Source organism: Miniopterus schreibersii (genome assembly GCF_964146895.1).
Source record: "Miniopterus schreibersii genome assembly, chromosome: 3".
NCBI classification, from domain to species: Eukaryota; Metazoa; Chordata; class Mammalia; order Chiroptera; family Miniopteridae; genus Miniopterus; species Miniopterus schreibersii.
The window spans coordinates 95,519,286-95,531,684 of NC_138103.1; the positions used below are offsets into that span (position 1 = coordinate 95,519,286).

At 39.6% G+C, this 12,399-nt stretch overlaps 1 protein-coding gene across 2 annotated transcripts in view; it reads left to right on the top strand.

The window, feature by feature from the left end:
- Positions 1-10,318: 10,318 nt before the first annotated feature.
- Positions 10,319-12,399, top strand: part of SPEF2 (sperm flagellar 2) — a 127,427-nt gene continuing 125,346 nt past the window's right edge. The window contains exon 1 of one of the 2 annotated variants that reach the window (XM_081131170.1): positions 10,319-10,445. In XM_081131170.1, coding sequence (XP_080987296.1) covers positions 10,388-10,445 — 58 coding nt within the window. In that variant the 5' untranslated portion in view covers positions 10,319-10,387. The remainder of the gene's footprint in view (positions 10,446-12,399) is intronic. The other variant, XM_081131169.1, reaches the window with a different exon arrangement.

Consider the following 12,399-nt stretch of genomic DNA (forward strand, 5'->3'; position numbering starts at 1 on the left):
TTTGGGCCCCAATGATTCCTGCCCTGCTGGCCTCTCCCTTTGATCCTGTCTAGAAACCCAGGGCTGATGTGAAAATCAGGTCAATGACACACCCTTCCTCGAAGCAGGCAGGTGACAGTCTGAGTCACGTTGGTCTGGAATTCCAATTTAGGATACGCAGTCTGCCTTCCGTATTCCCATGTCCTGTCTTCTGGACCTTTCTCTAGACTTTTGAGTGCCCTATTGGTCACCCTTCTTACTAATTTCATCAGTGACACATATCTAATCTCCATCCCCTCCTGCTCCCAGGAAAGAGACCTGGGGGTGCTGAGGTTTAAAAGGCATCACCAACTGTTACATATAACCCAGGAGCACAGGTCACTGCACAGTGGTGACACCCATTTATTTACTGATTCAGCACAAATTTATCAAGCACCTGTTGGGACAGGCACTGGTGGTTCTGCAAACAAAAAGCATTCCTCCCAGAGCTTATGTTTGAGAGGAGAGATGAGCATTAGCATGTTAGGTAGTGCTAAATTCTAAGGACAAAAATGAAATGGTGACGGCACCTCTGAGAAATGCCTCTGAGAACTGAAGTCCACATAAGAGCCTGAAGGAAGAGCCTGAGGTTAATCAAGTGGATGCTTGATGGTTCTTAATAAATGAGTATCTCCTGTGGGGCAGCATTATTCTTGACACGGAAAGCATATGACTTACTAGGTTCTGCTCAGAAATCTCCTTTTCCAAAGCCGCCTTTGAAAAAAACTGCCTTTCTCCTCTGGTGTTAAGTGTTCATTATTCAGCTCTTTATAAAAGTTATCTTTTCAAAGAATCAAGGCCATGTCTGTAACCTTCATAATCATTCTAGAGGTTCCCTAAAATTTTATATATACAAAATACTTCAGGAGCTCTCAACAGAGAAGCCACATGAGAAGTACAAGTATTCGACGCAAGTTCATCTCTCAACAAAAGCAAATATGTCTATGGAACTTTCCCCATTGTTCTTTTTATTTTTATTTTTTAATTTTATTATTGTTTAAAATATTACAGATGTCCCTTTTTCTCCCCAATGACCCGTTCCACCCCATTCCTTCCCCCTCCCCAGTCCCTCTTCCCACCATTGTCCATGTCCTTGGGTTGTGCATACATGCATATAAATTCTTTGGTTACTCTCTCCCCCTCCACCCACCTGCCCTCCTCCATCCCTCTGACATTCCTGTCTCATCTACACTTCCATGTCGTTGAATCTATTCTGTTCATCAGTTTATTAAGTTCTTTAGATTCCACGTATAAGCGAGATCATGTGATATTTGTCTTTCGCTGCCTGGCTTCCGATGTTCATAGCAGCACAGTTTACAATAGCTAAGATCTGGAAACAGCCCAAGTGCCCATCAGTAGATGAGTGGATAAAAAAGCTGTGGGACATTTACACCATGGAATACTACGCAGCTGTAAAGAAGAAGAATCTCGTACCCTTTGGGACAGTATGGATGGTCCCCATTGTTCCTAAAGGGAAACAGGAGGAAGAAAAGCCACTCCATCCACAAAGCATCAGTGTGCCTCATATAACACCGCAGACAAGGATTTGTTTGGCACTCCTGAAAGGCTGTGCTCCTCACCTTCGCTTCTGGAAGAACACCCATTGCAGTCATCATCTCTACTCTTACTGGATTCCTGCTGGGTGAAGTGTACATACTAGAGTGTTAATTTTTCCCAAAGTTTACTCCTACCACTCTGGAGTTATATAATAAGCTTAAAGATGGTGACTTGAGCTTTTATTTAAATGGAACAGACAATAGGCACCTTGCATTCAGAGAATAATTTCTCCTAGCTCAACTATCTAAGCTTCATAGAAACAAAAGAATTTCCATTGAAAATCTGAAGTTTAGCTATTGTGAAATATTTAACCACAACAAATAAAATCATGCCTGACTTTAAAATAGTAAACCCATCATTTACTTTTGAATACACAATAGTTAAAAGTCTTTGTTATTTAAAAAACTTATCCAACTATATGTACCAAACTGAATTATAAATTCTGTATAGCAAGGCCCTATTTTTGAATGAGATTAGTAAATAAATTGTACATTTAACTAAAATTTTACTATTATAAAATACTTAACGAGGGTGCTTTCAAAAGCACAGGTTCTATTTATTTATTAACTATGGCAGGTATTATGGCCCAGACACTACATTGAGAAGCACCGTTCCAAGACCTTATCAAGTGGTAACAAGAATTAACTCATTTTAAGTTTATAGCAGCTCCATGGAGTTGCTATTGTTATCAACCCCATCTTATAGATGAGAAAATTAATTAAATTGAAAAACTGGATTCAAACCCAAGCAGCCTGATTCCAAAATCTCTGCTCTGAGCCTGTACAGTCTATGGTAACATTGCCATCAAAAACTGGATGACAGAACAATAGGTTCCAGACAGTAAACTTTAAGCCAAATACACAGATGCCATATACACAGCACTCAAACACTGAAGATGCACCAATTCATGGTGTGTCAAACTAATACTATATTTTATGGAAACAGTAAGAGCACCTTACAGAGTATTAAAAATCTATAGTCCGTTTGTTCCCTTTCTCACATATCTTTAGTGCTTCCTTTATTTTATTATATCCAGCCTAATCTTATACATGATTTTGAATGAAAGAGTTCATTTATTACTCATGTTGAGTCCAATATGTTATGGAGGTTGGGGGAGGTTTCCAAGTGCTATATCCTGTTCTTTTGAGTTAGCTCAGCATGTAAGTGCCTGTGGTGTTTGGTTCTGGACTTTAGGTTTTCTATTGCCTAGGTATTCCTCTTAGTTACAGAGGAAACTATCTTAAGCAGCGGTTCTCAAAATCTTGGTCTCAGGACCTCTTTACATTCTTAAATATTATAAAGAGATTTTCTTTATGTAGATTAGTATCAATTAATACTTACCACATTTAAAATTAAAGAAAAAAATTTTAAATATTCACTTGTTAATGTATTTTAAAATAATAATTAAATCATGGCATATTAACATAAATATCATGTCTTTATGAGAAGTGTATGTTCAAAGACAAAAGTATTTTGGGGGAAGAGTGGCATTGGTTTGCATTTTGGCAAATGTCTTTAATCTTTGGCTTATTAGAAGACACTAGATTCTCATACATCCTTTCTTATTCAATCTATTATAATATCACGTGTCATGTAGGTTCTGGGAAACTCCACTCTATGTTCACAGGTAAATGAGAGAAAATGAGATAGACGAGGCAAATCATGTCTTGGTATTAGGAAAACAGTTTTTCACACTGCTACGATTATATCTACTAGTAGTAGTGATAATGATGATGATGATGATGATGTCATGCACTGTGTGGATATAACTCAATATGTCCCATAGCTTCCAAGTTCCCAGCATTGATAGTGGTCCATATGATAACAGCAGTCTTGAAGTTGGATATGATGTTAGGCAAACTGTTACCTTCACCAGGGCCCTGGAAAAATAAAAACATGAAAAGATCGATAAACTCAGGGGTGACTTTTCAACCAAACTCCTCATTTTAAATATTTACTGATCAAGGTCTAGAAGGACGAAGTGACTTGCCACAAATGACACAATGTTTAGTCATTTAAAGAAAAAGAACTGGAAGACATGTCTCCAGACTCTAAATAGATAAAATATATTTTTATTACCTTCCTATGCTTAAAGAACTATAATAATAGCTCACAGTTATAGAGACATTAATTTAATTTTTATTGTTCAAAACATCATGTCTAGATTTCAAAAAAACTTGCTAATAGCCAAGAAGCAATTTGAAGAGGCAAAGTAAGCATCAGATTCAGATATGATACAGATATTAGAATTATCTGACAGGGAATTTAAAATAACTGGGATTAATACTCTAAGGATTCTCATGGAAAAACTAGACAACATGAAAGAATAGATGGCAATGTAAGTAGAGCTGGAAACTCCATGGGTCTAAAGGAAATGCTGGAAACCAAAAGTACTGCAATAGAAATGAAAAGTGCTTCTGATGGGCTCATGAGTGCACTGGACATAGACAAGGAAAGAATTAGTGAGCTTTATACTACACTTGATCTTAGCCAAAAGGCTGAGAAGCGGTAGTGAGATTTATAATAGGTCTATAAAAACAGGACAGAACATGCAAAATCTGTGGGGCAATTTCAAAAGGTGAAATATATACATAATCCAAAGATCAGGAGGGAAAGAAAGAGACAAGAAAGCAGAAGAAATATACACTTCAGCATATCATACTCAAACTGCAGAACACCAAAGACAAAGAGAAAATCTTGAAACTAGCCAGAGGGGGGAAAATCATCTTACCTATAGAGGACTAAGAATAACTTATCAGAAACTGTACTAACAAGAAGAGAGTGAAGTGAAATACTTAAAATTTTGAAAAAAGTTCACTCTGGTAGCCCTTTTGAGGATGGATTAGAGGGTTTGAATTGGAAACTGAGGGATCATTTTGGAGATTGCAGCAGTAATTAAGGAGAGAGGTTCACAGGGTTTGAATGAGAGCAGAGCCAGAGGAAATGTAGAGGAAGTGTTGGTTTTACAGGTTGGTGGAGAAGATTCAGTAGCATTTGGCAGTTGCCTGAATAAGTACAATGAAGAGAAGGTGGAATCAAAGCACAAGTCCAGTTTCATTGTTGATTGCTTAGGACAAAGGTGCAGCCAGAAACAGAGACAGGGAAATCAAGGAGAGATGTTGGATAAGGCACAGAAACCTTCACCTACTATTATTTCCTGTCTTCTATGTATTATAGGGAAATTATTAACCTTGAACCTTTAACTACTTTGTGTTCTGAAAATTATTTAGTTTGTGAATGATTATAGTTCTGTTTTGCTTTCTAAGCATCACTGATTTTATTCATTCATTCATTCATTGTAACTGAGCGTCTAGTAGGCATGGAGTTCATGGAGTTTTGTATTAGATGCTATTCATTCTACAACATTCAGTACCTTTCCGCTCTATTCTAGGCAATGGTGCAGAGATCAGTAAGACCAAGTTTCATTAAAGAGTTTAGAAATTTCCTATTTCTTTTAGTCATTATTATTATTATCTTTTTCAAATTAAGGTAAATTTGCTCAGGTAAGAAATCCTGCCACTTTAATGTCAGTTTTTGTCTTTTACACTCCAAAAGAAATTATAACTTATTTAGAAATGAATTCTTTCTCAAAAACTCCTCATGTACTTTCATTTGGCACAGAACACCAACATCACTACAATGAAAGACATAAAACTGCTTTCAACAGAACAAGGATCTGAGCAACAGAGGACTCTTGCAGGAGGTTTTAAAAATGAAATTCTTGAGCTAACTTCCTACAGCAACAGCCGACTAAAACAAGTTTGTGTGTGTGTGTGTGTGTGTGTGTGTGTGTTTTAATATTTGACTAACAAGTTCTTCAGATCTAAGCAATAAAACCAAACAGATTTTAAAATTCACAGGCATTCTAACCAAATTTAGGGTTCTTGGAATATCACTGTATTCTGGAGGCAATTTTTATTTAATTGTTATTAATTGTGTTTATTTATATTGTCTACTTTTTTCCACCATTTCCACAGACTCTTCCTTGTTTAAGACTCAAGAACTCTTCAGTTTGTAAACATGTTGCTCAAGGTTCTTGCTTTAACACAAGACAATTTCTTCTTTAAAAAGATATTGCTGCCCACCATAATTCTATAGAAGGAAATCCTTCTCAACCATTAACCCAGAGCTGCTCCTAAACTTAAAACAATCTGTCAATGTTGTCTCATCATTGTGCCTAATGTCATGCCCTGTCATGCTCAGTGTATATTTCCTGAATGAATAAAAGAGGATCCTCTACATTTGCAGTTACCAAGATTTTTTTTCCTGATCATGCACTCCGTCAGTTAAAAAAAGAAATGAGAAGACCTTGGTTTGTTTATTTATACAAGATAGACATGAACTACCACAACATTTATATTTACTACATAAATAAAATGAATATTTGAAAATACCTTAAAAATTCCAAAATTTAAAATATCAATTAAAAAGGTATAAATGGAATTTATAAATTTTCTACATCCCCATGTATATTCCATGGTGTGCCTTGACTTCACTTTAGGAAATACTAGGACATACTGCTCTAAGGTAAGATTACTGTATCTTATATAAAGTTCACTATATCTTATGTAGGTTTTTTTCAAAGTTCTGGAAATTAGGTGATCACAGGCCATTTCACTAAAAGTATTTCAAATTAACTTAAAGTAATTTTTAAATACAGAGATTGTAGGAGATCAAAATATGCCACTCCAAAATATGCCATTCTAGCATAAAGATTATTTTGAGTTTGAAGGCAATAGAAAAAGGAAACACAGAATGAGCTCTCTCCTGTCTGGTTGTTGACCAGGTTTCCCTTTCCAAAAACTAATTAGGCATGGAAAAAATCAAGTCTCTTAAATACAGATGCATTTTCATTATAATTTCATCACTGGTTGCCTTTGTCACATCTGGGTGGTTTAGAATAAATAAAACTTTTGAAGACCTGTTAACTTGGTGAAATATAGTACATGATGACTAAGTTAGGAAACTGAAGTGAACTTCCTGCTTCATTTAAATGTTTGGTACAGCTTGATCCAGCCAAACTTCTCAAACTTGTAGAGGATTTGATAATTTAATTACATGCTCAGATCAAACATGTAGGAATGGATTTGGAAATTGCTAGTACCCAAAGCAAATACAGACCTTACTTTGGATATGACTTCTTAATACAATTCAAGACAGCATGATTTCAATCACCCAGATTAGTGCTACAAGAATTGAGCAGTGTCCCAGAGGTCACATAATCTGGAGGAAAGCTTTTTCTTCTTGGGTATTTGACTTATCAAGGCCCACTCTCTCCTGTATTGTGTAATGATCAGGTGAAATTTGTGAGTGTGGATTGTATAGGTTCCATAGAAGATCTTCAAATTCTATCAAAGATTGTCATCTCCATGGTGGCCATAAAAACATTTCCTTTGAAATCTGTTTATTCTTTCAAAGGGCTTAGAAAGATAGGTGATACCCTAACAGAAGAAATTGGATTAGGCTGAAAAAGGCCTCCACAGATACTTTCTTTGCCCTGAGCATGTACATACACACACACACACACACACACACACACACACACACACACACACACACCTTCCATCTCTCCAACATTCCAATGTGGAAGGAAGGGTTGCAAACATCATGGAGCCTAACATGGTACTGCCTGGGTATCAGGTTCTGGGACAGAGTTTGGCAATAACAGGCCCAACCTATGAAGACATTTACAAGTCTATTATGGCCTCCTGGGGGCTTTTCATACAGCCTATTTTTCAGTTTAAAGGACTGTCCTTCATTTTCAGATTTTGTGCTTCTAGCTGCTTTTGGTGTAAACTGTTCCTTCTTATGTGAAATGATGACCAGAGAAGATATAGTGTGTTTTTTAATCTTCTTACTTGCAAAAGAAAAGAACAGAAAATTTGCAGCCTTACACTGGCTTTCAAAGTTGCCTGTGGAATATTCCCAGCCTATCAAATTCAAGAGTACAATAATCACTACCCAACATGAAGCATACACTTTCTTCATTCTTGCTGAATAAAAGGAAATTATCATTCTGGTTTTATAAAACATTCCATGGAAATGTAGTTTTATGTTATTGCTCTGGCCATTCAAAGACACCATCTCCACCCCATCCACACACACACACACACACACACACACACACACACACACACACAACCACACCTAAAAAATAAATAATCAAGAGGGAATGTGACTATAGTATACCTTATTTCATGGAGTATATATATGGCTAAAATGCTCCCAAGATATATATTTTATTTTACCTCTAAAATCATATTCTTTATAAAATTAATATTTTGATTTTCCTTGAAATAAAAATATAATATAATGCAGTAAAAATTTTTGTAATCCAGTGAATAGATTATGAAATGCTAATTTTTTTATAACATTTGAAAAGGAAGCAATAAAAAATTAAAAATGTGAACAGATGAAGTTTGAAAAATTAATGATACCTGAACTGAATGTAAAGTAATGCATCACAACTAAAATACAGTTTGTGGTAGCAAGGAAAATAAAAATAACTTTCTTCACATGACTCTCAACCTAATCTTCTATAGTATCTTTAGCTCCAATTGTATTATCATGTAGTTAATCAATCAGCCTCCAGTGGCTGCTTCCTTCCAAAGTAGTCAATGAATGCATGTATTTAAGTAATAGCTCAAAATTTTACTAATATTTTAATGTCAGACCAAAAAAAAAAAAAAATCACCATCTTTTTATGAAATGAAGAATTTTGCCTTTTCTTTTGTAAGGCCCTTAAATCTTTATTTATCTAAATCCTGTATATAAACTTCTTTCCCAAAATACCACATTGGCAGATTATGTTGTTTGGAGCTGGGCTCCAAAGACAAACTCTGCAAATCACCCTTTGAAACAAACAGCAACCAAACAGTCCCTATAGGTAGGCACAGAGTATTTTACTTTAATGGGATAACAGCCCATCTCTGTAGGCGGTTTATGAGTTCAGACATTCATTCTCTTCTGGAGCAACTGTGTCAGTGGATGCACCACCATTTTACACCCTTCCCCAAACGCAATATTCTCAGCCATCTAGAAAACATTGGCTCTATTCCCCAGGTTCTACAGGCTGGAATGAGAACTTCGAACCTCTTACTAAATGTGGTCCTAGTCCTCGGTTTAAAAATCGTACCAGAATGACAAGCAGCAGGAGTGCCTCTGAGGCTGAGGCCACTGCTAGGCACCTACCCATCCCTTAGAAGCATTTCAGGGGTGACGTGTTTCTAATGAATAAAACTTTACTAGATGCAATCCCCAAGCCACGAGGCTTTTAAGATTCTTCCAGATTTGGATAACTCTAAGGTGAGACATGTCCAACATATCAGTCCCAACTCTTTTGGCAACAAACCTCCTTCAGAATTGCCATTGTAGTCATGCCTGCTGTTCTGGGTGTGTGGGGACTCATGGGATGGGAGATCTAACAGTGAAGCAGAGCCAAGGGTAAAATGGTCCTAAACTGTTGTCCAATCAGGTCACACAGATCAATTTCAGATTAATCTTAAGAGACCTTTGTTCTCCCAGGACACTACTGTTACTGTATCTACAACTTAAAATAACCTAATTTGGTGTCTCCAGGCCTTTTGAGGGAAAATTCCTTATTTTTGTGATTTACATATGTACATTATTTATTGTCATGTAAGTTTATATATACACAATATGTATGTATACAATTTTTTTCTATTTTCGATCTAAACTTTAGAAATTTTTAAAGGAAATTGTGTTTCTGACACTTGTTCAAAACATTAAGGAAGACTTTATTCATGGAACCATTGGGGTTTTACAGAAGTGAGACCATGGAGGCTCATTCAGAAAACAGTAAGGAAAAGTGGAGATTCATAGCCAAGGTTGGAGCCAGTGTTGGAAAATTACTAAGAAGTAATTGCATCATAGGGAAGAGGGATTCTGGCTAAACTGGCTTAACAATATGCTTGCTAAAAGCAGGCCCAAGGTGGGAGATGAGGAGATTTATCAGATATGAAGATGGGAGATTTCCCCTAATCTGACCCAGCAAGATTCTTGCTAAACTGAACTAAGGGAGCCAAGGACAGAGCTCATGGTGGGACCCCTGGGAGAAGAGGCCTCAGAGGAGCCTGACTCAGGGTTGGTCACAGTGAGAGTCTTTGTCAAAATGCAATTTAAAATTATTACCTGGAAAAAAAATCTGACCAGAAAAAAGTTCATTAAATATCCATGTCTCAAAACAATGTGGAGAGATGAATTATCCTAATGGCTAGTTCTGCCACCATCACCATCACCAACAACAAATCACTGAAAGCTGGGTGTCAGGCCCGATTCCAGGCCTGGCACTGACGCAGGAGTGAGACAGATTCTGTGCTTCCAGGGCAGCCCGCGCAGTGCAGCAACACCGGCAATCTGTAAATGGAAGACCAAATTGCTGCCCTCAGAGCAAGGTCTGCAACAGGTTTCTTCGGAAGACAAACAAGAAGAGAAATGGCCCCCTCCCATCCGTGTTCCTTCTCTGTCCGCCTTTCCAAGAGCCCTGGCTCAGCCCACAGCTCTTCCCGCCTGTGCCCCGCAGCGCGCCCCCTGCTCCCCGCCTCCCGGGCCCCTCGAGGCCCCGCCGCCCCCTCTCGCGGGAGCGGGCGCCCGCGCAGTGCAGTCATCCGGCCAGCAGGGGGCAGCGCAGGGTTTCCTGGGCTCCGCGCCCGGGCTCCGCGGCCCCTCTTCCCCGAGCCTCTCGGGCTCCGGCCTGGATACGCTTCCTTGGCAACAGGTTGCCCTTGGCGACGGGGGACGCGAGCCCGCGGGCCTGGTTTCCCCGCCGGCTGGCTGAGGCCGCGGTCGAACCATGTCGGAGATCTTGTGCCAGTGGCTCAACCAGGAGCTGAAGGTGTCCCAGACCGTGAGTGAGTGACGGCGCCCGGCGGGCGGGGCGGGGCTGGAGGCGAAGCCCGCGCCGCCGAGGAGGCGGGGTGGCGCGAGCGGCGCGGGGGCCTGCGGTGCGCAGCGCCCCGGCCCGCCCCGCGGCCCCCTGCCCTCGCCGGGGCTCCGCGGCGCCCCCACCGCACCCTGCCCTCCCCGCGGGCCCAGCCCCGTGTCTGGCCTGCTGGGCAGCGAGGCGGGGAACGCGCAGCCTCGGGCAGCTCCCGCGCCCCCCAGACGCGGGTGCCCCGGGCCCCCGACGGCGCTTCCTCTGCGCGCGTTTCCTCCAGCGAACTAGACCCGGTGCAGCGGTCCACACCCGCCTGCGCCGGGAGGGGCGTGTGCGAAAGGGGTTGGTGCAGAGTGTGCTGCCTGTTACACAGGTCACAGTTTCAGCCCCAAATTTACCCGCAGTAGCTATTTCTGACTCCTTGCCCAAAGCGAATGTCATCCTAACCTGACTTCATCCCACCCCTGAAGCTGCCGCCCAGAGTCTTAAATCTCTCAGCCACGGAGGCGGGTTACATGCTGGCGGCGTCTGTGGCAGCCAGGGCTTTGCTGCTGAGCCCTACCCCCCTCTCAGCTTCTTTCTGTTGTTTCAGCTGCAGGAGTTTATTTTTCAGCTGGTATTGTTTTTGCTGAAGGCAAGAGGCTTTCGGACCAAATCGTTTCAATCTCTTTTCCCAGAAACACCCTTGCTTAAAACCAGCTTGCTACCTCTTACTGAATACTTGGAGGCGGTGTTAAGCCCTTTAAATACGTTTCTTATTTAATCCTAAAACAAACAAAAATCCCTAAGAGACCTTGTCCCAGGTGTATAGATGAGTAAAAGGGACTGAGAGCTCAGGGATTCCTTCAGGGTCGCACAGCTAGATTTTGAAGTTAGATCTTTGACTTGTGCTCTTAGGCACGATATTGTATGTTAGAATTTATATTTAGGGAATATATTTTTAAATAACTCAGCTCCCCCAAATTTATTCATGTGAGCTCCTTTTAAATCATTGTTCAAGTTGAGGTCAGAAGAAACACAGAAATTCATCCACCGAGGCATGTTGTAACTTCACAGAGCATAACTTAATTCCTAGATGGTTAAGTATGAAAGGGGGTTTATTAGTGTTTGTTTAGAAGTGATTCTGTCTATATATTACTTGCTGGGACAAAGAAAACAGCATAAGAATATCACGTGAGTACATTTGCTTCCTTGATGAGGCTGGTACAGTACATGGAATGGTTCAGTCATTTTGGAGAGGCAAGGAAAGCCAGTTGATTTCTGGATAATTCTGAAAGGCAGAAGTCAGTCTGGATAAAGCATTTACTGAATTTTCTGTTGCCTGGACTACCCTGAATATCAGCAGTAAAGAAAACAAATTCCAGTGATTCTCAACTGAGAAGTTTCCCTCCACTTAATGGAAGAAGGTTTCTGGAGTCACTAGAAACTTGATTGGTCTCAACATATGACGATTCACATCTATGTTACTAAAGCTAAGGATCTTCAGTGAGTTACATTTAACCAGACCATTTCCCCTGGAAATGATGCTTACATGTGTATGTTCATGAAATGTCTTAGAGTACAAAAAAAGTTGCTCAAGCAATTATTTTTATAATGAAAAATAAGTAATGTAATGTTACTTAAGGATTTGCTGTAAAAATTTTTAAGAATGCTTCTTTATTTTCAAGAATAAACATTGCCTCTGCTTTACAAAACTCTTATGAAATCACCAGATGAGGAAACTAGCTTCAAAATATTCTCCATTAATAACTGAACATTTTCAATAATTGAGCAGAAGCCTTAGGATTCCATGTACTGTACCAATCAGATCCTTTATAAAGATGGACAGCCATCTTTATAGTCCATGTTCTTTTGGATTCTGGGTGTGGCTATGTTGAAAATTTTGCAGTATACAAAATAGAAATAATAATCTCCATGTCTCAGTTTTA